Source organism: Micropterus salmoides, unplaced genomic scaffold (genome assembly GCF_014851395.1).
Source record: "Micropterus salmoides isolate LMB-PRFRI ecotype aquatic unplaced genomic scaffold, ASM1485139v1 Ms_hic_scaffold_12, whole genome shotgun sequence".
In the NCBI taxonomy this organism is placed as follows: Eukaryota; Metazoa; Chordata; class Actinopteri; order Centrarchiformes; family Centrarchidae; genus Micropterus; species Micropterus salmoides.
The window spans coordinates 8600240-8627264 of NW_024040263.1; the positions used below are offsets into that span (position 1 = coordinate 8600240).

At 40.8% G+C, this 27025-nt stretch overlaps 1 protein-coding gene and 1 long non-coding RNA gene across 5 annotated transcripts in view; one reads left to right on the forward strand and one right to left on the reverse strand.

The window, feature by feature from the left end:
* tbc1d9 (TBC1 domain family, member 9 (with GRAM domain)) overlaps positions 1-2556 on the forward strand; it is a 22152-nt gene extending 19596 nt beyond the window's left edge. Inside the window, exons 20-21 of the mRNA XM_038713165.1 lie at positions 374-477; positions 585-2556. Of these exons, the coding sequence (XP_038569093.1) occupies positions 374-477; positions 585-1391 (911 nt within the window). The 3' untranslated portion in view covers positions 1392-2556. The remainder of the gene's footprint in view (positions 1-373; positions 478-584) is intronic.
* On the reverse strand, positions 51-26029 carry LOC119898879. 4 transcript variants are annotated; one of them, XR_005443653.1, is made up of 3 exons: positions 25838-26029; positions 4074-4207; positions 51-886 (listed from the first exon to the last, which is right to left on the reverse strand). It is a non-coding gene; the product is annotated as an uncharacterized LOC119898879 (long non-coding RNA). The 4 variants fall into 4 exon arrangements; XR_005443652.1 differs by having other exon boundaries at positions 25645-26029; XR_005443655.1 differs by lacking the exon at positions 25838-26029 and adding an exon at positions 23744-23762.
* Between the last annotated feature and the right edge of the window lie 996 nt (positions 26030-27025).

Consider the following 27025-nt stretch of genomic DNA (forward strand, 5'->3'; position numbering starts at 1 on the left):
ATTCTAGTGTGAAATTTTCCTTTAGTCTTGATTAGCAGCCAAGAAAATTCTTGTCGTCTATTTTTTATTTTTTCACTGACTGAATGCGATTGATCGTGGTGGTAAAGGGTCTTATTTCCTCTGGAACATCTGAAGAAACATGTGAATACAGAAAATATACATGGTGCTAGCACAAACAAGCTGTAGCTATTTGGCAAAATACTGAAGTCAATCCGTAGTTTGTATTTACCGCGGAAAAGATCTTGTCTTTAATCGCAATACAAAAACATGCAGACATTGGTTGCATCTTCGTGCTTTTTTTTTTTTAAACCAAAATATAAGTTTGTGACCAAATTACTTAATGTTAATAAAACATTCTATGTACATGTTACAGTGAAGAAACTGAACACTCCTGAATATCGCCATTACCTGAAACTGTGGAACCAGGAGACAAAACCTAAGAGAGAAAACACAAAAGACCTCCCCAAGCTGAATCAGGTAAGACTTCACCCTCTGCATTGGTTTTTATTTGTAGAACGTGTCTAAGAAACTCAGTAGTTACAATAGAGTACAACTGACATCTTACGTTTTATTTCCTCCTCCAGAGCCAGTTTATCGAACTTTGCAAGACCCTGTACAGCATGTTCAGTGAGGATGTTGCAGAACAGGAGCTCTATCATGCCACAGCAACAGTTACCAGTCTGCTGCTGGAAATGGGAGAGGTGGGAAAGCTTTTCTCCTCTGGCAGAAGGGACCACAACATGGAGGGTAAATCAGAGCCAAGCCTGCATTTAAGAGATGCCACCGATCCCCAAACTGCCGAGGAGGCCGTGTCTGATGGGATGTTCCAGCAGCAGGACCAGAGTGACGCCTTTGTTCCTGCATGTCTAGAGAACAAGCCATGCTCCTGTGAGGAGGGGAAAGAGGAGAGAGAGAGTGAGCAGCTGCCACCTATGCAAGACATCAAGCTGGAGGACTCGTCTCCCAAAGACGCGGGCACATCATCCGCCATGCTCATCTCGGATGATGAAACCAAAGATGACACCTCAATGTCATCTTACTCAGTGCTCAGCGCAGGCTCCCATGAGCTGGATGAAAAGCTGCAGTGCGAGGACATTGCAGACGACACGGTGCTGGTGCGCAGCGACAACGGCTCCAACGGTGAAAGAAGTAACCTGCCTCACGGCGTTGGACCCCACGACAGAGGGCTCCCTCACAGCACCAGCATTGATAAAGACTGGGCCATCACGTTTGAGCAGTTCCTGGCCTCTGTGCTCACCGAGCAGGCCCTGGTGCATTATTTTGAGAAGCCAGTGGAGGTGGCAGCTCGTATAACTAACGCCAAGAATGTGCGTAAGGTTGGGCGTCCCCTGCTGTCAACAAGTGACTATGAGATCTCGCTATCTGGCTGAGTCCCTTCATGGGAGGTTTCTCGCAAAGACTTTTGCTGTTTTAAAAGTGAAACACGGTTATCAGTCATTAAAAATATGTCCATGAGTTTTGGAGGAGAACGTAGGTAAATGTAAAATTTATGTGAATGATAGTTGAATGAATGTGACCAAAAACTGCTCTTGGCAATGTATTTTACCAGATGTGAGAGACTTTTATTATAACAATCATTAGATTCTGTCCAGCTAAGAGGGGAGCATCAATATTAAGGTTTGCTCAGATGAAATCAATGTGTACATGTAGTAGCTGTACTTTATAAGACATTATACATAGGTGTTGATATTGTAATCTCTACTCTTAGGCTATGTAGATGTAAATGTCCACAGATACAGTACAGTTCTATACTGGGATATTGATAGTCTGTGTATGATCACCTAACATTATATCTGGTCAAACTATTGCTTCCTTACTTTACAATTCCATTTGCTGTTAATCACGAAATCATCGAATGACAATATGGAAAAATACAAAACAAAGCTGTGAAAATTCAATGATAAAGTGAATTTTCATGTATTATTTTGTAAACTCTCTTTAGCTCCACATCTCAACAATGTGTCACTTTGGCAGAAACTATTCACTTTTTCCGCACACATATATACCTACGACTTCCTAGACATTCACTCCCCAAAATAATGTTCCCCCATAATTGCTCCAATGTAGTTTTCTCCAGTTATTTTTGGGTAATCGCAAACAACTTATGTAATAACGACGATGGAAAAAATGACACAACTACATTTCTTTTTACTCACACCTGATGGTTAAGGGATTCAAAGGAAGCTATGTGTGCTAAGACATGATTATTACACTAAAAATGCTGTTGAATGAAGAGCCTGCACTGTCTATACGTTTACAACATAATGTGATCCACTAACATGTATTTGCTTGCCATCTGCATAGCTATTGTTGTCTGCTCTCAAACTAAAACGTTTGCCTTTTCTTTTTTTTTTTTTATACATGCTTTAACCTTTTTTGCTCTGTACATTTTTGACATTGCTTTTTTTTTTTTAAAGTTGTTTTTATGTGAATAATTATTATTTTAAATGTCCAGATGTTATTACTCTGGATCCTGATGTATTGTTTATCACTCCATTTAATTAAAATTACAGTATGATTAGATGCTGCACAGTACAACGCCTCAAGCCTTTTTCATTGACTTAATCAGAGTGCCACTATATGACCAAAGACACTTTAGTCTTGTATAATCATTCATTTCCTTGAAGAAACAATTTTGACTAGTTTAATTACACCTGTTAGTTACAAAACCTAAAATTTGTGCTTTACAGTACAGAATGGATTCACAGTGATGGAAGTTGGAGATGAGCTTTCTTTCATACTGGCACACACGTTTTAAGTGCCAGTGATGGAGTAACTAAGTGCATTTTTAAGGCACTTGGACTTTATTTATACGCCACAAAATTTCAGGGGAAGAGAAATATATACATACATACCATATGATTTTTACAAAATATGATTTATTTTTATAGATTAAACTACCCAGTAAAATAGTTCAAATTGTATCCACCTCAACCAGCTACAGTATTAAAATGCTGCTTACGTATTGATGCATTAGTAGCAAAAATGTATTGATATAACACGATCAAGGGCAATTTTGCACATTTACTTTTGATAAATCAGTACATTTTGCTGGTAATTCTCCTACATTTAAGTAAAAGCTTAATGCAGGACTTTCACTTGTAACAAGAGTATTATTACTTTTAAAGGATCTGAAAACTTCTTCCACCACTAATTACACAGCAGCATGTTCATTGTCCAGGTGCTGAGTCCAAAAAACACCTTTAAATGATTAATCTATTTAGTTAGATGAGGATAGAAGATAGATTGCTTATATCTGGGGTCCACCAGGTCATCTCACTCCTTGCTGTCCAGAAATGATAAAATCATTGAAGCTCAAAGCTCAACTGAAAAGGTCTGGTGTGAGATTTCATCATGTCTAACAAATATGGCAAAGTTTTGATTTCTAATAGTTATTTATTACATCTTTGGGGAGAAGAACATGATGACATCCATTCATGTGAAAATAAGGAGCCAGAGAGCCTTTTGTTCTTGTCTATGTTGTGCTTTGCAACCAAAATCCTTTTTTATTATTATGTTGTTTTAGTTATCATTATAGTTGTCCCTAAATCAAACTTTCCCATGATTTCCATACTGTTTGAGAAGCTACATAGGTTGACTTTTGAAATCCAGCTGACCATGTGGATTTCCTTGATTTGCATTTTCAGGCTCCTATTGACATACAGCTGGGAAAGAAGTTTGGCTTGCTTAGTCAGTGTTCTGAGCTGTGTTTCACTCTTTCCTTGTTTTGTTGCTTTTATATCTTTTATTGATTTTTTAAAAACAATTATTTACCCTGCTTTCCGCAAGGCAAGTCAGGTAAGACCGCCCAGGAGATGTCTAAGCCTATAAAAAAAAACTGTACTTGTTCAAATGCACAAGTTCACGTTTACAGAAAACTGATGAAATTTGATGTGAATGAAACAATGTCAAAATTCTATTTCCATCATAAATGCAATAAATGGCAACAGTGGTCTTGTATTTTGGCAGACAAGTCCAGTAGATGGCCTTAATAGTTAGTGCTGGTATTATCTGTAGCACTTTCTAACTTAATAAATGTCTCATTGACTCACACAAGGTTGATAAGGCCCAGCATGCCCATTCCTCTGAAGTCAGTCTTGGGGTCATCTCCTTGGAATCCAATGTCTCCCCACTGTTTGGTTATCCTGGACTCCAGTTTGATTGTTGGCATCAACAGGTCCCACAGCTGAGAGTACAAATAATTCTACGGTTACACATTTGAATTGCCACTGTACTGAGTTACAGTTTCAATGATGCCAAATGATAATGCTCGTAACATTTTGGTTTCATAATCAATACTTTCTATACTCTAATTTAATCAATGGTATTTTATTGTGTCTGACTCGATTTAATTAAAAAAAAAAAAACATGGAGGTATGTATTCTTTGGACATACAGTATCTGACAAAAGTGTGTACACCCCTCACATTTTCGTAAATATTTGATTACATCTTTTCATGTGACAACACTGAGGAAATGACACTTTGCTGCCATGTAAAGTAGTGAGTGTACAGCTTGTATAACAGAGTAAATTTGGTGTCCCCTCAAAATAACACATCACACAGCCATTAATGTTTAAACCGCTGGCAACAAAAGTGAGTAGACCCCTAAGTGAAAATGTCCTAATTGGGCCCAATTTCCCTCCCCGGTGTCATGTGACTCGTTAGTGTTACAAGGTCTCAAGTGTGAATGGGAAGCAGGTGTGTTAAAGTTGTTATCGCTCTCACATTCCCTCATACTGGTCACTGGAAGTTCAACATGGCACCTCATGGCAAAGAAATCTCAAGATCTGAAAAAAAGAATTGTTGCTCTACATCAGGGGTCGGCAACCTTTTCTGTCATGAGTGTCAATATACAAAGATGAAGACATCCAATTTGCCAGCAGTGTTTCTTAATGCACATGTCATTTATTTTTAATTTATGCACAAATAAACTTATTTGGTTCAGATTGTGTCAAGCATGTGTGGCAGCAACCAGGTGAGGAGTACAAAGACAAGTGTTTCTTGTCTATAGTGAAGCATTATGTTCGGAGTTTCATGGTCTGGGGCTGCATGAGTGCTGCCGGCACTGGGGAGCTACAGTTCATTGAGGGAACCATGAATGCCAACATGTACTGTGACATACTGAGGCAGAGCATGATCCCCTCCCTTAGAAGACTGGGCCGCAGGGCAGTATTCAAACATGATAACAGCCCCAAACACACCTCCAAGACGACCACTACATTGTTAAAGAAGCTGAGGGTAAAGATGATGGACTGGCCAAGCATGTCTTCAGACCTAAACCCTATTGAGCATCTGTGGGGCATCTTCAAAAAGAAGGGGGAGGAGCGCAAGGTCTTTAACCTCCACCAACTCCGTGATGTCGTCATGAAGGAGTGGAAGAGGAATCCAGTCGCAACCTGTGAAGCTCTGGTGAACTCCATGCCCAAGAGGGTTAAGGCAGTGCTGGAAAATATTGGTGACCACACAAAATATTCACACTTCGGGCCCAATTTGGGCATTTTCACTTAGGGGTGTACTCACATGTTGCCATTTTGCTATTTATACTCACATTTGTGAGTTGAAGGCGATACTCAAGTGGGATGAGAAGCAGAGAATAACTCCCAGAGAAATACTTGCCCATCCCTTCATTACCATGAGCTACATCAGCAGCGCCTGGGGTGTGTGTGTGTGTGTGTGTGTGTGTGTGTGTGTGTGCGTGTGCGTGTGCGCGTGCGCGTGTGTGTGTGCACGCGCGTGAATGAGTGAGAGAATGAACACGTTGTCTTAAACTTTTGCATGCCATGGTGGGAATCCCATTTACTCCCATGAAAAGGCAGGCTAACACCAGGAAAGACACCATTATGAGGACCTATGGAGATGATGAGTGTCATCGCAAATTGGGTAAGATAATTTCAGACTTCCACTAAATCAATGCTAGTGGCTGGCTTTATCATCACTGACATGGAGTAATTTGTAAAAAATATTAATTTATTTTATACAGAAAATGCAGGATGTCTGTGGGAAAATATCTATTGTGCTTGTGATTAACTATATGTGTCTTCACAGCACATGTGGCACACACAGGCTGACATGCAGGCAGACTGCAGCAGCAGTCATGGTAACTCTGCTCCTCCACAGAACAGAACTCTGCTGGAAGACACATCTGGTGAGGACTCTGTCAGTGAAAGTGATTTCTACATCTGAGGACTCCAACTCTACCCCTGTTGCTGCACCTGCCACTGTTCTGTAGGACAACAGCCACCTGGACAACACAGATGACAGCGAGTCCAACTGGAAGTAGAACTGCATTAGATGCTTCTCTTGATGAAGAGGAAAGTTTGGTCTTGCTGCAATGTGGACAACATTGCAGAGTGAAGATCAGGTCTATGAGTATTTTGTAGCAAAACACCTGAGAACCTGCTTTCAAGAGTTTAGCTGTAAAGCCTTTGTAGATCTCTATGAGGGCAGCAAGGTGGCTCAGTGTGTAGCACTGTGGCCTCACAGCAGAAGTCGAGGCACTTGTCTTTTCTGGGTGGAATCTACATATTCTCCCCATGTTAGCATGGGATTTCTCTGGGTGCTTCCAGTTTTAATCTACGCAGCATTCGATCCAGTCACATTAGTTTAGTACTGATTCAAGATAGAAATACCATTACATTAAAGGTTAAGTGTGCAAGATTTAGTTTCATCTAGCGGTGAGGTTGCAAATTGCAAACTGTCCAGTCTACCAATCCTCTCAGTCATGACAGCAACAGTTACTCACATAATGACTCTCTTTAATGGTTTTGCCTGCAAAATAATCCATAAGCGCGAGAACATTTTTTTTCAGCAATGCTTTATAAAGAAACGTCAGAAAACGGTATTCCCCCAAATTTCTTCTACCTGGAGATACTGGGGAAATGAAAAAGCGTCCGTACTTTGACGGATGCAGATCAAACAGCAGCACACACACACTGCAGCACGTGCTATATTGTGAGACAGTCGCTTCATAAAACTTTTCCTAACATGGGATCAAACATACAACCTTCTAGGTGAGAGCCCTGCCCTTTAACAACTGAGCTAACTGAACATCTTGACAAACACCTTACATTTTATGTCATATTTTCACCCACCATCTAATGGATGAAAAAATTGCTCTGATGCAAAACTTATTTGCTGACCCCTGCCGATTATTACTACTTCTTCAAACGTACATATTCAACATAATGATGGGCATCTACACTGCCAGAATTCTACAAGAACGACGTGGTGACAAAAGGCGCACTGTAGCACAGTTTGTCCATTTTTAGCTACTGTAGAAACATGACTGTAACATGGCGACGTCTATGGAAGGGGGGACCCGTGGTTATGTCGATAGAAATAGCTCATTCCAAGGTAATAGGAACATGATTCATTATGTAAGGTCTTTATACACCACTGAAAACATAGTTATGGATCTTATATTGCATTTCTGTCAATAGATCCTTAAAAACATACACTGGACCTTTAACATTTTAGAAGTGGGTTAATTGACTGCATATTCTCTGGAAACAACATGAATTTTGTTTATGGTATGAACAGACAAATGTTGGGCTAATTCTGTTTAGAGTTTTGAAAATGTGACTACAGATTAGACAAAAGGATGTTAGCAGTTGCAAAAAACTGTAAAAGCTGATGCTTTGACAGATATATGCAAATGATTATGTACAATTGTCTGCCGTTTCCTGCATTATTGATGTGTGTGTGTGTGTCACTGTATGATTATAGTGTGAAGAAATAACTTCATTACTTATTGTCAATACATTTTATTCATAATAATTGCTGTTTATATTTTAAATGTACAATAAAGATAATTATAAAATTTGTGTATGTATTCATTAAATTTAAAGAAAATATGGACCAGTGTGTCGCTGTAGAAATACAATTTCTATGTAAAATACAGTATTTTGATGTAATTCACATCCTGTAAATTTACAGGAATTTACTGGCTACTGAGTTGCGGTAATAATACAGTAAAAATGGTAAATTACAAGTAATTACTGTGATTAGTGTGCAGGACCATACTGTAATTTGGCAATAAAATAGTGTAATTTTAAAGTAATTTCATGGTTGGTTACTGTGAAAACACTGTTAATCACTGTAAAATTAAATTGTTGTAAATTTACAGTAACTGATTATTATTATGATATCATGTTGCAATTTTACAGTACTGTTGTGACTGGTTACTGTAGAATCACAATACATTACTGTAAAATAATCACTGTATAGTACTGTGAATTTACTGCAATTATTAACCAGTAATTTACTGTAAAATTACGATGATATATTTTACAGTGTAGTTTTGCAAATATTAAGGATGAGTCAAGAAATGTACCAAAGCGACTGATAAAAAACAAAATAGTAATAACATACTGTGACTTTATTGACTGTACTACATGATATGTAACAAGAATGAATCAGAAATGCAGACATTTGCTTCAATATCCTTTATTTTTTTCTATTTCACTGCATTCAGTAATTTACATGTGAAAAAAAAAGTTCCTGAAATTTCACTGCCGCAATACAGTTTTTACTCCGTTGTTTACACAGTAAAACTGGTATACCTGAGACACAATGTGAGACACAAACAGACAACCACATACCAATCCCCTGAACCAATTCTGCTGAAGTACAAGCACATATCCTGCTGCACACCCAGCTTGCAGTTTCACAGTAAAACCACGTTTAAAACACTACACACACACACACACACACACACACACACACACTTCTCTACGTACATAGACGTAAACATAAAATGTACATAAATATTCTGCTACGTTTTTCTACATATTTCAGTCAGGTTACTGCAAAAATGCAGGATATTTGCAACCATTCTGTTGTGAATGTGCTTTTAATTGTTTTGGACACAGTGTGTTAGCATTTGAAAAATGTGCTGCAAATGTATAGTAAATAGTTGCAAGTAGTAAGGTTTTCACATTTTCATTTACTTTTAGTGTGCTAGCAATCAGGACGGTAATCTAAACTGCATGTAAATGCTCCGTATATTTATAGCGCCTTTCTAGTCTTTGCGACCACTCAAGGCGCTTTTACACTACATCTGCATTCACCATCCACACATTCATACACTGGCAGAGCAGCTGCCAGGGGCAATTCCGGGTTCAGTATCTTGCCCAAGGACACCGACATGCAGCCTGGGGTTGGGGGATGGAACCGCCGACCTTTCGATTAACGGTCAACCCGCTCTACCTCCTGCCTCTTATATCTTCGGAATGTGGGGGGAAACCAGAGCCCCGGAGTAAACCCACGCAGACACGGGGAGAACATGTAAACTCTACACATAAAATCAGGTTTGAACCCAGAACCGTTTTGCTCTGCAGTGACAGCGCTAACCACTACAACCGTGCCTCCTATGACCGGTCTTCAATGAAATGTGCCGTTTCTTTATCCAGTAAAATCTCTGCAGCAACTTATTGCTTGATCATCCTGGAGAAGAATCGCTTTATCTTCTTCAGCCACTTGACATCAACAAAGTGTGCGTTTCCTTTATCATCATTTGTGTTGCCCTCATCTGAATTATGACTTCGAAGCAGGTGAATGCCTTATTTGTGCCCAATGCTTTTTCATCTGTCACAGCAGAGTTGTGGTCATTAAAGCCAGCACAGGCTAGTTTGTCTAGTAGTCCATAGTTTTCATTTCCACCTCAGTTCTATCATCAGCTGAAAGTGTATCATCCAATTTAGTAATGATGATCCATTCAAACCTATCACTTTGCTGGATATTTCAAAGGGTTTTCATTCAACTGATGACTGCTCCAGGCGGCAGGCTTCCATGGCCAAACAGGCAGATGTCACATATGGGCCTTTGTTAGTGTGAAAGTAACAAAACTTCATCGGGGGTGATTCTTTTTTCAGGTTTCACTTGCAGCATCTGTTTGATGAGGCTTAAAAAGGCCTGTGTGTCTTTATATTCAGCACCATTCTTTACTTCTGAGTGATCATCCAGAAAATCCCCTTAAGCTGATGATACACGTGGCAACTTTTTGAGCAATGTTGCTGGTGGCAAGTCCGGCTATGTTTTGAACGGATAGCGGTGGTGTGGGGAGGGTGGCGGAAAAAAGGTTACGGTAGTAGTCTTTACTCATTACCATTGACAGCAACATTGCCCAGCACGATTGCTCTAAAAGTTGCTCCATGTATCATCAGCTTTAGAGCGATGGACACTGGCCTGTTTTGAGGTAGTAGTCTTATTGATCATTCAGCCTCCATAAATAGTTTTCACAGGTGAAAAATCTTAAGGTCCTTGTAACCGCTAAGCCCAAGGTTAAAGCAGCTGAGGGCTACGCAGAGGGTTGAAGTAGGCTAGTTGACGCGCTTACTGTGGCCGCTTTGTTCGGTTCAGAAATAATGTAACAGTGTTACAGAGTTCAAGTTCCAATTTCTTCTGTCATGAGAGATATGATTTATTGTTACACAAGGTCTTAATTATCCATAACGGAACAATATTCCATCTTCATCGTCACAATATCAAACATTCAGCATCGGTGGCGGTCAAAAACTAGTTGACCTTTTTCCCCCCTCTGGCAACACCTGTGTCTAATTACACCTACCTTCCTAAATAGATGAGTGCCATGACCTAGTACCTACTGGCCAAACATTGAAATGGCTCCTACAGTCCTTCTTCCAGACCCTGCATCTGCACGATGGCTCTCAAGAACTCATTCATACTCCGTTGGATACAGGCGCTATCCCAATGTACAAGAAGGTCAAAGTGCAACCTAGTGCCCATATATTGATGGCTTCACTCACTGGGAGGCCCAATGGGTCCTCTGGGGCCCTGTAAGAGCAAAGCATTGATCGGCGGTGCCATGCCTCAATGTCAAAACTGGTCCTGCTGCACCAAAACCAGTCAGTTTCACATGACTACAACTGATTCACAAGCATTACCTTTTCTGGGTTGACGTCTACATGAGCCAGACCAATGCTCAAGAGCATTCAGAGCCACCAGGAGCCGTTGTGTGATTAATCTGATCTCAGATCAATAGTGGCTTGAAGTGCTGTAGTTCCAAGAAGTCATACAGACTTTTGTCGAGCAGTTTCACATAAATACTGCATTTTACAGCTTTTCATTTTTTCAAGATTGTGTGTCAATGCCATTAAAATACTGACAAATACTTGTTAAAAACACTGACCATAAAATAAAAGTTGTAATCTGTAAATTCATATGAGAAATTATACTTTTTTTTAAACACACACGATTGTTCCATTGCTTAGTTGCCTTGAATGTTAAATTACATTGAATTCTATGTAGACAAGACAACTTGTTTTTTTACTGTGAAACCTTAAAATTATGGTAAATGTAAAAAACCCAATCGTTTAAAAAAATAAAATAAAATAAGTAAAAAGTCTGGCAGCAAAGTTGTCAAACACTGTCAACAGTAAAGAACCTATGGAATAATTGTTAAATGCAGATATTTACTGTAAACTTTCTGTATTTTTACAGTCTAACTGCTGTAGAATGAAAAAAAAATCTCATTAAAAACAAGTGTAGAATGTTAAATGTATAAATCTGCATATAAACTGAAAAATATTGCAGAAATACCTTAATTACATAATTAAATGGAGTCTGCTGTTTTTACACAGTATTCTTTGTTAAATTCATGATCAATTCCAGCCACAAGAACTTTACACATTACATTAATTTATGGGGGTTTGTTCTGAATATACATACCTTTATAGTAATTAAAATAAACTATTCAATATATCTACAGACTTATGTATGGGGTTTACTTTATATAAACATTTTATAGTAATAAAAAGCAATACTCCAATATAGCTGACCAAAATTCTTCTTGAGAGGGATATTTTGTGTCATGTTTGTATACTGCCATATAGAGCAGAAGCCTGAACAAACCACATCTTACTTCAAAACCTGACATTCATAAGCCATTTGAGGCAACATAGACATAGTGTCTTTAAGTCTTGATGCATACTGGTGTCTGGGCTTTAAAAAGAAAGAGGTCATAAAAAGTGTATTTGCTGTATTCTATGTCCCATCGTAGTTCACTCCAAAAAACTGAAGCCTTGACTTTAATTTTTTTTTATATTAACAGATTCCACAAAATTGTATTAGGTTGGTTAAAAATCAAAAAAAATATGGTCATCTAACTTAATGAACTTGTATAACAGTAACAATTATTGTCAATTGATCAAACTAAAAATAAACTTCTGATCAACAATATATCAGGCTTACCAAAATTAAGTCAGTTATGTTGTATGGACTTATTATATTTACAGGCTACAAATTTTACGTTTGTCCTTTAAATCTCTTATTTGGAGTAGCAAAAATATACATTTATGTTAAATAAAGTTTTGCGCCATGATCTGGTTACAACAAGTATCGATTGAAATACTGGTTTGACTGGACACGTTTTGATTCTACTCAATCCTGGGCCGTTTCAGTCGATACCACAAAAGGTATCTAGTAGCGATACCCATCCCTACTAGCTGTAGTCACTCATAAGTTAAATAGATCAAGTCACAAAAAAAATTTGACAACTTTCTACATCACCAAAATTGATCATTTATGTATATCTGACTGAGTAGATTTGGTCACATTTTCAAGAGACCTATAATAGATTCAAAAAGAACCAAAATTCATGACTGAAGACTTTTAGGCATTATTGGGAACTTAAACTGCCATGAAATACATGTTCTTTACAAGTGTAAACTTTTGACCACAACTGTAGTTATTTGGTTTAATGCAGGTAGAAACTACTGAAATTACCAACAGGGTATTCTCTGAAGAGGATGTTTGGGTCTTCATCAGGTAGAAAAACTGCCCTGAGGATGCTCTTCCTCCTCTTTAACAGTTGCGAAAGAGAAAAAAAAACAAAAAACAGAATTACTTAAGGACTGCGCACACACACACACTTCAAGTGATGTTAATAGGCATGCGTCCTGCAGCTTTGATTTCTTAAAATCCGAAAGGAAATAAAACTTTCTATGAACATGTCCAGGGGGTACACCCTCTTCCTCCCATTGCTACATTGTGAACAAATCTGTGTTGAAATCAGAACAAACCTTGCTGTCAAAAAAATTAAAAAAATAATCAGTGAAGCCTCTGCCCTGCTCTGTGTCAGGGCTGAGCATCTCCACATTTACAAACACATAGCAAACTTAATGGCCAGCAGATAGGCTACAGGTAAAAACCTTAGTGAGTTAAAAAGCCAAAACATTAGTACACCTGTTTAATAAACACATTCTATGTTGTACTGACTAAATCCTAACATAGTCTAGTAACTGGTTGCTAATACAGCGGATTAGGTTTAGACGTGTGCCCGTGCAGCGTCTTAAATATCATACGGGGACTTCGGTAATGTTACTATTAACTAGCAAGTTTATTTTCCTCCATGTCTCATACAGTGGCATTATCTTTGCTCGTAATACATGTAACCAACACCATCGTGCCTTGCTTACCCCCAGGCTAACACTAGCACAGTCAAAAACTGTTTGCTTCCCAAATCAGCAACACCTGTGTCTGGGTTTCCTCTACGTAAATAACCCACACCTTCATGACTCGAGATCAGCTGAACTGAAAAGCACATACAGCCCCCTACTGGCACAAGACAAAAATTACATAAAAGAATACAGAATGAAAATGGCTCATACACTCCAGCCCCTAATTGCGTCTGCCAGAGCAATTACACCAAATTCAAAAGAGCCATAAATACCAGAAATATGGCCCAAGGGAACCAATTACTCTTTAGCTTCATTAAGCAAGCATATTTTAGTTATGGGTCGTTCTATGATGTTCGTCTTGGTCTTCAAACAAACCACACGTACCAGGCCTCTTTTATCAGGGAAGGTTTCCAGAACCCTTCCTATCATCCATGACCCACGTGGTGCTGTAGAGTCCGCCACCATGACCAGGTCTCCAGGAACAAAACTCCTCTTCTCCTGGTTCCATTTTTGACGCTCCTCTAAAAGTGGTAAGTACTCACGGATCCACCTCTTCCAAAACAGATCCGAAATGTACTGGGTTTGTTTCCACCTTCTCCTTGCGTAAACATCCCTTTTATTGAACAATCCAGGTGGAAGAATTGGTTTTCCTTTGAGGAGTAACCGATGGTTAGGCGTCAATGCCTCAAGATCGTTGGGATCCTCTGACAGTCTTGTGATGGGGCGATCATTAAGTATAGCTTCAGCCTCACAGAGCACGGTATGGAACCCTTCATCATCCAAGTTTTGCTGACGGAGCACAGAGCACAAGATCTTCCTGATCATCCGTATCATGCGCTCCCATGCACCCCCATGATGTGACCCAGCTGGAGGATTAAAGCTCCACTTGACTCCCCTTTTGGACAAGGCTCTTTCAATGCGGTCATGATTCAAAGAGGCTAAGGCTTCTCGCAACTCCCTTTCTGCACCCACAAAGTTGGTGCCATTGTCAGATCTCAAGTGCGAAACTTGTCCTCTTCGACAGATGAACCTTCGCAACGCGTTGATGCATGAGTCTGTGTCAAGAGAATAGGCCACTTCCAGGTGCACAGCCCTGCTTGTCCTGCAAGTGAATACTACGCCATATCTTTTCACGATGCTACGCCCCCTTTTTACATCAACTGGCCCAAAATAATCTACGCCAACGTTTGTGAACGGCGGTAGATCAGGAATCACTCTCTTCTGGCAGGTCTGCCATTTTTTGCTCACCTGGTTTTGCACTATAGAGCTTGCAAATGAGGCATCTTGATATAATCTTCCTCACTGCAGTAGGTCCATTTGTGATCCAATATTTTCTTCTTGTAACAGAAAGAACATGATTTCTACCTCCATGTCCAAGCTGTAAATGGACATGACGGAGGATAAGATCAGTGATATGTTGGTCCTTTGACAGAATGAGGGGGTGTTTAATGTCCTCAGGGATTGCTGATCTTTTCAGCCGTCCCCCAACTCGTAGAAGTCCTCCTTCTAGAACCGGATCCAATTTGAGGAGGCTGCTACTTCTTGGCACTTGTGACTTGCCAGAGGTTAGTGTAGCAAACTCAATGGGAAATCTCTCTTGCTGGCAAAAAGCGATTATGGAGATCTCGGCCTCCAAGAGATCTTCCAGTGTCACCTTCTGATTCCCAAGCAATTTTGAGAAAGCTTGCATCTCTTTTTGCACATCCAACCTTGCTGTTGCAATAGCATTGATGTTTGCATGCTCCAAACTTTTCCTTTTTTCTTTCAGTTTGAGCAGAGTTCCTTTCAGCTTAATGAGCCACGCCACTGCAACTTTCAATTTTTGCCAATCAGAGAAATGAGTCATCAATTGCGATGTAGCATTGGTGTCAACAAGTATTGCATTGACCGTCAGACCTTTTTTTACTTCTGGGTCTTCTGCAGTAACACTTGTATCTACTGGAAATGTTGGCCACTTTTCTTCAGGTTGCTGTAGAAATTCCGGGCCTTGTATCCATCTTTGCTTCACAAGATCTTCTGCCTTCAATCCACGTGAAGCGTAGTCAGCAGGGTTCAGGGATGTGGGAACGTATCTCCACTGCTCAATTTCCGAGTTCACCCTGATGGTGGTTACTCTATTTGCTACAAAGGTTTGAAATCTTCGATCCTCATTCTTTATATACTTAAGAACTGATGTGCTGTCGGTCCAAAAGCAGGTCTTTAGTGGAAACTGAAGCTCCGCTCGAAGCATCTTGTCCACTCGTACTGCAACAACGGCAGCGGTAAGCTCTAGACGGGGAATGGTGATAGTCTTCAAAAGGGGCCACTCGGGATTTGCCAAATAAGAATGTAATATGAACCCTCTCATCCATGTTCTGCATCCTCAGGTAAGTAGCCGTACCATAGCCGCTTTCACTCGCATCAGCGAAGTGATGCAACTGGGCGCTGACAATCCTCCCAAATCCTGCAGGCTTCACACATCGGTGGATCCGGAAATATGCCACTTTCTCAAGATCCATCAGCCATTTATTCCACTTCTGCTGGAAAGCTGTAGGTATTGGATCATCCCAGTCACACTTTGCCCTACATAACCCATGCAACAGCAGCTTGGCCGGGAGTATTAGAGGTGCCAGAAACCCCAATGGATCGTAGACGGAACCAATGATGGATAGCATGCCTCGCTTGGTTGTTGGTTTCTGCTTGACTTTCAGTTTGAATTTAAAAGTATCCGTCTCGATACACCACTGCAAACCCAAAGCTCTATCCAACGGCAGCTTTTCCCTATCCAAATCAAGTTCATGCAGGTTCTTAGACTTAAGATCCTCTGGTAGGCCTTGAAGCACCTCGACTATTACTAATCCATTTAGTGAGGGTAAACCCTCCTCTGTCGCAAATGGTTATAAGGTTCTTAACCATGGTGACTGCATCCTGTTCAGAGGGCAGACTCTTTAATAGATCATCCATATAGAAGTTTCGATTGATCGTTTCAATTACTTCTGCTGGAAAGTTGGCTTGATTATCTTCCGCGGTTTTTCTAAGAGCAAAGCAGGCGACACTAGATGATGAAACCGCTCCAAATAAATGAACAGTCATGCGATGCTCTACAAGACCTTGTTCCAGGTTACCATGAGGCCACCATAAGAATCTTAATTAGTCCCGGTGTTTCTCTGCCACCTTAACCTGGTGGAACATAGCCTTTATGTCCGCCATTACGGCCACCTGTTCCTGTCTGAACCTCATAAGAACTCCAACTAACGAGTTGGTGAGGTTTGGTCCTTGTTAGAGCTGACTGTTGAGCGAGGTCCCTTTGTACTCTGCTCCACAGTCAAACACCACTCGTAGCTTTCTTTTCCGTGGATGATACACACCATGGTGTGGGATATACCACACCTTCCCTGTTGGCGTTTCCAACTGATGCTGTGGCACTTCTTCAGCATAGCCATTGCTAATAACATCAGCAAGAAAGTTGTTGTACTCTTCATGAAAGCTTGCGTCTTTCTGAAGTCTTCTTTTTAAACCACGAACACGTTGCATGGCAACACCAAAGTTGTTCGGCATCGAAACATCTTTCCCTTTGAAAGGCATTTGAAACGTGTAATGGCCGTTTTTAAACTGAGCAGAGCTTTCCATTATCTCCACAAACTTCCTTTCTTCCCTTGACATTTCTTCCTGTTCTGCAGAAGCTTGCTCATTGAAGTCATAGTTGTACTGGCTGGTTAACAGTTCTTCAATTCTATCAAGGGCAATTCTGTTGGCATGAACTAAAGAGTGGTCAGTTCCACAGTCGCTACTTCCTTGTAACGGACCATTTATTACCCATCCCAATAGGGTTCTGATTGCATAGGGTCCTTCACCTTCACGACTGTTAATCACCTCCCAAGGCTCCATCAACTTGGAGGCGTTTGTGCCAATTAATAAGTCAACATTAGCATTTATGTGAGGAATCTTTACCTCCTTTAAATAAGGCCATTTTCTCAGCTCCCTTTCGCTGATTATATTGGCTGTAGAAACAGGCATCCCTTTCAGGGTACACACTTTGGAAAGTGGATAGTAGCACTCACCAGAAACTCCTGAAATTTCCAGACCATCCACAACGAAGCTATCTACTGCGTTATGATGGCCCAAAGTGCGGATATAAATCTTGCATTTACGCCCTTCCATGTTTAACCTGTCAAGGAGCTTCCTGGTGCAGAAAGTTCCTGTACTCCCTGGGTCCAGAAAGGCATAGGTTTCAATAACCTTGTTTCCCTTTAAACACTTCACTTTAACAGGCAAGATGGAAAGAATTCCATTGCAGTGGCCAGCCCCTGTAAGACAACAAGCGGAGGATGTTGTACAGCTGTCGGAAGTATTTGACTGCTCAGCAATTTCGTGCCCACCATTCTTCTGATCCTTTTGAGTAATCCTTTCCTTCTCTCCTATGTGCAAAACACTGGGGTGCGTTCGATTGCACTTATTGCAAATGATACGCCTATCACAATTCTTACTCAAGTGTTCTGTGCACAAGCAACTGAAACACAATCCTTTCTCCTTTAGATAGTCCAGTTTCTCTCTGTGTGTCTTTTTTCCCCAGTTTGAAACATTTTTCCAAAACACGATTACCAGCAGCACAATACAGGCAGGCAATAGAATCATTCTTGGTAAAGGATGTCACTTCTTTCTGAGCCTTTTCCTTCTTGTTACTATCTGGTTTGCTGTATCCATCCTCAATAACTACCTGTGTTGCAAAGCTGTTTCTTCCCAACAGAGGTTTTACCTGGAACTTATTTGCTTTTATAGCTCCCTTGATAACAGGTAAAGTATCCTGTATGTTGCCAAAGACTGGATCTGAAGTGATTCTAACCTGGCGCTCGATGAACTCCACAATGTCTGAGAATCGTGCTCGTCGCCCAGTTCTCTCCAGTATCTCACATGCCCTTGTTCTCCACTTGTCTCTGAGTTTATACGGAAGCCTTTGACTCAGAATCTTTATGTTTGCTGGCATGTTAAGTTCCTCCAAGTACTGAAGATCCTTCATAGCATTGGAACACTCACGAAGGAAGAGTCCATAAGCTTTAAGCGCTTTAGGGTCCTCAGCTTTGACACTTGGCCATCCCATAACCTTCTCCATATAAGCTTCGGTTATCTTAAACTCATTTCCAAAGTGCTCCTTAAGCAATTTTTTAGCAACAGCGAATCCTTCATCTGCAGTCATATGCAGGCAGCTGCGCACAATATCCCTTGGCTGCCCCCTAGTAAATTGCTCAAGATAATATAAACAGTCTCCTTTACAGCTGGTCTTTGCCTCCACGCAGTATTCAAATGCCTTCATAAATGTATTGAACCTTAAAGGATCTCCATCATAAATTGGAATTTCTCGGCGTGGAAGCAGTTGTAAAGTTTGCATTTTAACAAGAAGAGCCGTTATGTCGTTCTGTTGTTGCAGCAAATTATACAGACCTGCTGTCTGATGTTGGCCTTGCAGGGGTTGAAAGCTTTGATTGACAGTTGGCTTTGGCGAGATAGAAGACTTAACGAATGGTGAAACATTGCTTTGAGGTGGTAGAGATGCAGGTTGCTGTGAGGTCAGAGGTACAAATACTGAGGCCTGTAGATTGAGAGCAGTGGGCGGGAGCTTAGGTCTAGCCCCTTTCCTAATATAGGAAGCCATTCCATCAGATTGCCTTGAATGGACGCTGCTACCAACCTGTAGCACTGATAGTTTAGCAGAAGTGGCGGCTATCTCAATGTCCAACTCAAGCTGCTCCTTCTTTCTCCTCAAAATGAGCTCCTGCTCCTCCAATTCATGCTTGTCCTTTAAGGCAGCAGCTCGAGCCAAGAGCGTGGCCTGTTCCGCCCTCACCATGCGTCTGGCTGAAGAAGTGGAGGATCTACTACTAGAGGATCCACTACTTGAGCCACGGTGCCTTGACTGCACGTTTGAAATGCTGTCCTGAGGTTGAATCTGATCCTCCTCATCCTCATCCTTTCCACCAGCAGTTCCTTTTGGTTTGCTGGCATCAATCTCATTTCCATTTTCAGCATTGACGTCAACAGTTTGAGTTTCAACTTGAACTGTCAAATCATCATCCATTTTAGCAACTGAACAAGCTTTAGTGTCATACAACCATTGATTTGTACCCATGAAAAACTCATTGAAACTCAACATTTTAGCTTGGTACCATATTTCATGTTTGTTTGCCTCCTCAACAGGCAATAAACCCAATAAAGATGTATGTACCTGCTGTATTTCATCACACAACTTATTGAACGTGTCAAATTCATTTTCAACCTCACTTATATGCTCTTTATCGCTCATCAATTTAGTAATAGAATTTTTCACGTTCAACAGTTTACTAAATTTAGACTTTCTTTCCTTTTCTAAAGTACTTATTTTTTCCAACAAAGCTTTGGGTGTTAATTTAACCACACGTTTCAGTTACAGATTGTACCCCTTGGCTCACACAAAGTTCAGTCTCAGGGCCAAGCTGGCCTTTTTCCTTTTCGGCCATAATGACCACACAAAACGAATTGTCTTGTTAATCCATAATCCCGCAAATATAGTTTGTGTTGCGCAACACCTCGTCTAAACATTCAAAGTTATTGTAGACGGTTACAAGTTGTTACCAAGAAGTTGGTTTTACGTGAATGTGTGCACACAATTTTACCATGGCCATTCATAATATCAGCGCTGATCACCACGTACCCCAATAGAGCGTTGGCCGGCTTGATGAATGGTATCCCAACGTGATGATGCTGATATTCCGGAGACCCTTTAACTCGCCGCGGTGCAGCTCCTTTCAACAATCGGCAACTCCAAACATTTGCCCACCTCACATCTCGGATTTTCCAAACGAACACCGTTAAATCCACAATATAACAGGTCCGCGTCCTCACTTTGAACGATTATCCAAATTGAAGCAGTTTTTGACCTTAAGTGTACTGACTAAATCCTAACATAGTCTAGTAACTGGTTGCTAATACAGCGGATTAGGTTTAGACGTGTGCCCGTGCAGAGTCTTAAATATCATACGGGGACTTCGGTAATGTTACTATTAACTAGCAAGTTTATTTTCCTCCATGTCTCATACAGTGGCATTATCTTTGCTCGTAATACATGTAACCAACACCATCGTGCCTTGCTTACCCCCAGGCTAACACTAGCACAGTCAAAAACTGTTTGCTTCCCAAATCAGCAACACCTGTGTCTGGGTTTCCTCTACGTAAATAACCCACACCTTCATGACTCGAGATCAGCTGAACTGAAAAGCACATACAGCCCCCTAGTGGCACAAGACAAAAATTACATAAAAGAATACAGAATGAAAATGGCTCATACATATGTTGAAAAGCAAACTTTCTGTTGCTCACTCCAAACGTCAATATATCCGATCCCTAAGCTCTGGTCACTGATGGGTGTTTAAATTGTGAGGCAACTGCAAACAAAAAAAATTCTTTGAAAGGGAGGCACAAGTGTTGCTGTTTAGGTTTTGTGAGCAACGGTCAAATCCCAATTGTATACTCAGGGTGCATACACAGATGTTTTGGGTTTCTGACTGTTCACTACTCTATACATGTCAGAAGAGACAAGTCAGCATCACCTTACAATTCTATGTTTTCTACCAACTGCAAAACATACCTTTGGGCCAAAATATGCCATGTTCCCTCCCTGCAGAGCCTCCTTTCTTCCTCAACACACTGAGGAGATGGGAAGTGTGTCAAGTTACGCAACAAACAGACAAGGGGAGCAGTAGGAATCCTCAAATTACACCTGGAATCATTCCACAAGCACATCATATTGGTAGTTGAAGAGCAGCCTTATGTGTTCTCCTTTGCCTGCGAAAGGAGAGCGGATGAAGTTATGTTTTGGAAATTGAGAGGGAAAATGGAGGCACACTTGAATTTTTTTAGCATTACATTGACCTAAAACCCACGAGTACCGTGATGCACTTTTTTACGTTTATGAAATAAGATAGCATGCACAGCTTTAGGCCAATAGTGATTCATTAAAGTTCATAAACACTACAAACCATTGGCTGAACACAAGACAAGCCTGATAATACAAGTCCAAAATATATGTTTGTTTAAAATTAAGTTACCTGTTTTTAACCAAAGTTTCTCATGCAAACATGTAACTTTTGCATTTCTTATGACCAGTAAAATAAGCCTGATATCTGAAAGTATAGACTGGAACACAAGAAAACTAATCTACACAGACATGTAAAAACAGAGCCTTCTCTATGTACACCACAAGCACAGGCTGAGGCGTAGACGGTAACGTTCACACACTACATTTCACATTGGTAAATTGTTCACACTGGCAGGGCTCAACCTGGGTCATGCAGCAATGTTAGGTAAGGACCACCTCCCTAGACTAGTTAACGTTACTGCTGATAAATGCACCTGAAAAATACAGGACATTTCTATCCCAGACACAAAATACAATCGTGCTCAATATGAGGATACTACAAAAAAAAAAAAAAAGAGAAGTCCAACCTCTTACAACTTCCAAAACGAAGACCAGCAGCAACTTGTCCGCCAAGATTAAGTGGCATTGCACATGTGCTGCCCAAAATCTTGTTCTTTGGGTTTTTATGGCAGTTTGTGTTGCACTACTGCCACCTTCTGGATGTAAGTAGTATTTAACCTAATCAATTTTATTCAGCATCAATTCATAAGGAACCAGAAAAACAACAATTCCCACCACTCCATTTAATAGGTAGATACCTCAAGCAACACAGACTTGACCTACGGATCAGTGGAAGATGTCAGAGGCAACAGTTAACTCAGTGAACCATAGATGTCAAAACACTTTTCAAGAACACATGCACACAGACCGACTTCATGTCTCCCCTAGAGCAAGGCTGAGAGGGCTGTTGAAGGCATTAAGCCAGTTTTTGATTCCCTCCTGAAAGTGATTGTCCCATGTGACAAATCTCCGGTCAGGACTCCAATCTTCCCAGTGAAGAAGATCCGGGACACAGCCAGATGAGTGGCGTTTTGTCCATGACTTGAAACAAGTCAACTCAGCGGTGTACACACGCCCCAAACCCTCACAGGTACCACTTGACAGTAAATGGTTGTTGATTTGGCAAATGCATTTTTCAGCTTGACTTCAGTGCTGTTGCAAGACAGACCATGAGGGACAACTGAGACCTGTAGCCTATTTTTCATCCAAACTCCCTGAGAGCTGTGGCAGCTGCTGAAAAAAGCAGTCATTGCATCACATGACATTGTGGGTTACTCAGACTTGACTTTGTTAGTTCCACATGCAGTGTCAATGATTTTGCTTGAACAAAAAAACACAACATCAAAAACACACATCTCTCCACAGCCAGGTGGCTGAGATACTTTGTTGCTAGATATGTAACATCACTGTTAAGATGTAGTGTACTAAATCCTGCAACTCTCCTCCCGACTCCAGACGAAGGACAGCCGCATGATTGTGTTGCAGTTGTGGCAAGGGGGGTGGTGGCACTAAAAGAAGAATGACCACCAGAACCTAACTTTCCAAGAACGTCACCTGGGGACTTCCACCCCAGGAAATGCTCTAATTCCACTTTGACTAACCCTTTATACAAAGGCTGCACAGGTTTACTGAAGTAAGACAGACGTGGTTCCAAAAGAATTACTCATTAATTAGTAACTGGAAGTGCCTGAAAAGAGGATGGTCAATAATGCACCTAACTAATCAAATTACAATGGAATATAAGATTCCAATTTTGGCAAACAAGTTACTTATTTTTAACAACACACTCCCAGTTATTACTGATTATTGAACTAAACAAAAAAGGCAGAGTGGGCCAGGGTCAGCTGTAGAGAGGCAATCTAACAAAGGGTATGCTCCAGGGGGGGCGCCAACTTGCCCACCGCATGTGCCCACTGCAATCAATAGTCACTGCAAATCATGTCTCTACCCAATCGTGCCCCAGTGCTGTTAACGTTACAATCAGTGAAGGGACCCACACTAGCGTACCCAGCCTCCACCACAAGCCGACCACTAGAACCACTGAAAAGGAAAAGACAAGTTAAATAAAACACAATAGACCTGTTGGTTACATCTAAAATACAAGCATAGTCAACTAGTGGAGTGCCACCTGGAGTCACCGCAGCCAGAGTGTATTAGTAACAATTGTTAAAATCCTAGTTTAACCAAGGTAAAACAGCAGCTGACAACCTTAACACAAGGTACTCTGTACAGGACAATACATCACGCCACTCCAGACAGGGAACAAAACACATAAAACAGGCGGGCAGCAGACTTCTGCAAAACATAAAACCTCAGTCATAGAGAAACACAATGAAAACATAAGACAGGTTGTTTTATTTTAACTCGCTCGCCTACCTAAACGTCACAGAGGGTTCCACGTGGCAACCGACAGGCAGGGACAAAGCAAAGAGGCAGACATGATAACACAGCTGCCTTAAATAAGCTCAGCTAATGAGGAGGTTTGATCTGGGTGGAGCTAATTTGATGCTCTAGAGGTGCATTCAAGAGCAAGGCTAAACACCTCTAGGCCTGCATAGAAGCACACACCATTACACAGTCATAACAGAAGCCTGCTCCCCAAGGTCGGACTTACACGAGACACGTCTAACAATCCCAGACATGGAGTTGTTTGTGGACGGCTCAGCATCATGTGACCTAGCAACTGGAAAAAAAGCAAGCAGGTTTTGCAGTAACCTTGCCTTCAAGCTATTCTGCACAAGCAGCAGAGTTAGTTGCACTGACGGAGGCATGTAAATATGCAAAAGACAAAATTGTAAACATTTTTACAGACTGACGTTATTCTTGGTCTGTTACTCATGATTTTGGGAAACTGGCAAACCTATCGCTCATCACAAACTGGTTGCTGAACTGAAAATTTTGTCTTGCCATGGTAGATTGTTTTCTAAATTGGTAAAGGCATTTCCAACATCTAAACAGGACGCAGCAGCACTTGCAAAAGCTTTGATAAGCCAGATCATTCCTCGCTGAAAAAAATCACCAGTGATAACGGCACACCTTTCATTAGCGCAGCATTGAAAGTGTAGGGGAGTGTATGGGGATTGATCTGAGGCAACATTGTGCCTCCAGCTAGCGGAGTTGCAGTGGAAAGAGAAAATGGCACATTGAAAAACTGAAATGTTGTGAAGAAACAGGTTTAACATGGACAAAGGCTTTGCCAATCGCATTAATGCACATGAGAAGCAGGGTGAGGGGCAGGGGGAGGTCTCAGTCCTTTCGAAATCCTATTTGGCAGACCACTGAACACTGGAATTGGGCCAGTGAAAAGACAACTCCCTGACACCAGTCAGTGTGAGGATGAAATGTTGAGATGTGTGCGAATTTATCCTCTGTGCTTTCTCAAATCCACATGCAGGTCAAACACGCCATCCCAAAGGCCGCAGAGAAAGAACTGCATGATTTGTAGCTGGGGGACTAGATCGTGATGAAGAACTTCAGAAGAACTATCAGAGACTGCTCACAACAGAAACGGCAGTAAAGGTGGCAGAAAGAGCATCTTGGATTGGAAGTTAAAAGACTGAAAGACCTGCTGATCAAATCACTAAAAATGCTGTTGAATGAAGAGCCTGCACTGTCTATACGTTTACAATATAATGTGATCCACTAACATGTATTTGCTTGCCATGTGCATAGCTATTGTTGTCTGCTCTCCAAAGTTGCCTTTTCTTTCTTTTTTTACGTTTTAACCTTTTTTGCTCTGTACATTTGTGACATTGCTTTTTTTATGTGAATAATTATTATTTTAATGGATCCTGATGTATTGTTTATCACTCCATCTAATTAAAACAGTATTAGTACAGTATGATTGATTAGATGCTGCACAGTACAACGCCTCAAGCCTTTTTCACTGACTTATGGCGCTGGCAGACCTGACAAAGCATGAATTCACATGTTATTTCGGCATCAGTTTGATCTGTTTATTGCTATTTAATCACAGCAAAATGTTTACTTTGGGTTCACACAGCTGTAGTAATGGCGAGTTGTGTTTATTCACCTTATCGCGTTAAAATCACCTTCTCGCGTTGTGTGTGAACACTTGAAGCGAATGTACTCACGCGAGGCGAAAATTCGCGTTTGGTATGAAAGCAAGACAACAACTTCTAAAATGTTTGTTTTCTGAATGGAGTTCGGATCGTTCAGGGCTATGCTATGCTAACTTGTTCACAGTAAAGTACAACGATAGCTGGTATAAAGTTACATACACATGTTTTCTGAACTCACCAGGTAGTTCAACATACTTGCTTTCTTTTCTCCCAGCAATGTCCAGTTTTGTCCGGTTTTTATATAAATATGAAGTAGTGCCAAACGACGTTAACAACACCGGAACCGGTTGTGCACGGAATCTAGCTGCTGAGAAGCTCGACAGAAGATAAATCAACTTTGTAATCCTAAAAACTAAAGTAAAAAGCTAATTTAATAAAAGCAGTTTACTCCGAGCTCCTCCGTCGACCAAACGGCGTAGTTGCGAGCAAAGTCCAGTCCGACCACGGGTATTTATTTGTCCGAAGCTGGGGCGCTGCTCGCTGCTCCTCTAGCCCCGGTTTAGCAGCTCTCAGCCGGCCTGCAGATTTTCAATCGCCCGCTCTGCCTGGCCCTCTCCACACAACGCTCTGAAACTGTTGGCGACGTATGGACAATCTCAACGTTGATAGGCTATCGCGACTCAGCGTCAATGCGAAATTCCTTCGCTTCGCCTTCGCGCCGCCGGTACCGCCCCCTTCGCGTCGTTTCGCGCCGCCCGACAGGAAATCGTGGCTCTACGCGTCTTTGCATTGACTTTGACTATGTAAACTCACCGCCCCGAACGCTCACTTCGCTTTTGGTCTGAAAGCACCATTAATCAGAGTGCCACTTTTTGACCATATGACCAAAGACACTAGGTGTTGCTGCCACCTGGTGGAGGATCTTGTATAATCATTAGAAAGAAAAATTTTTGACTCCACAGACGCTGAAATGGCATTATCGTTTGTTCTTTTTAAACTAGTTTAATTACACCTGTTAGCTACAAAACCTAAAAATTTGTGCTTTTTAAGTTCATGTTACTTTATAATTATATGTCACTAAATTTCAGGGGAAGAGAAATATTGCACTTTTCTCTCCACATTTGACAGCTTACGTTTCTTGTTACTTTCCAGATTAAGATTTTACATATAAACCATATGATTTTTACAAAATATGATGTATTTTTATAGATTAAACTACCCAGTAAAGTAGTTCAAATTGTATCCACCTCAACCAGCTACAGTATTAAAATGTAATTCTCATTCATTTAAGTAAAAGCTTAATGCAGGACTTTCACTTGTAACAAGAGTATTATTACTTTTAAAGGATCTGACTTCTTCCACCACTGATTACACAGCAGCATGTTCATTGTCCAAAAAACACCTTTAAATGATCAATCTATCAGAAATCATGTTTGTTAGATGAGGATAGAAGATAGATTGCTTATATCTGGGGTCCACCAGGTCATCTCACTCATCTCAGTCCAGAAATGATAAAATCATTGAAGCTCAAAGCTCAACTGAAAAGGTCTGGTGTGAGATTTCATCATGTCTAACAAATATGGCAAAGTTTTGATTTCTAATAGTTATTTATTACAGAAGAACATGATGACATCCA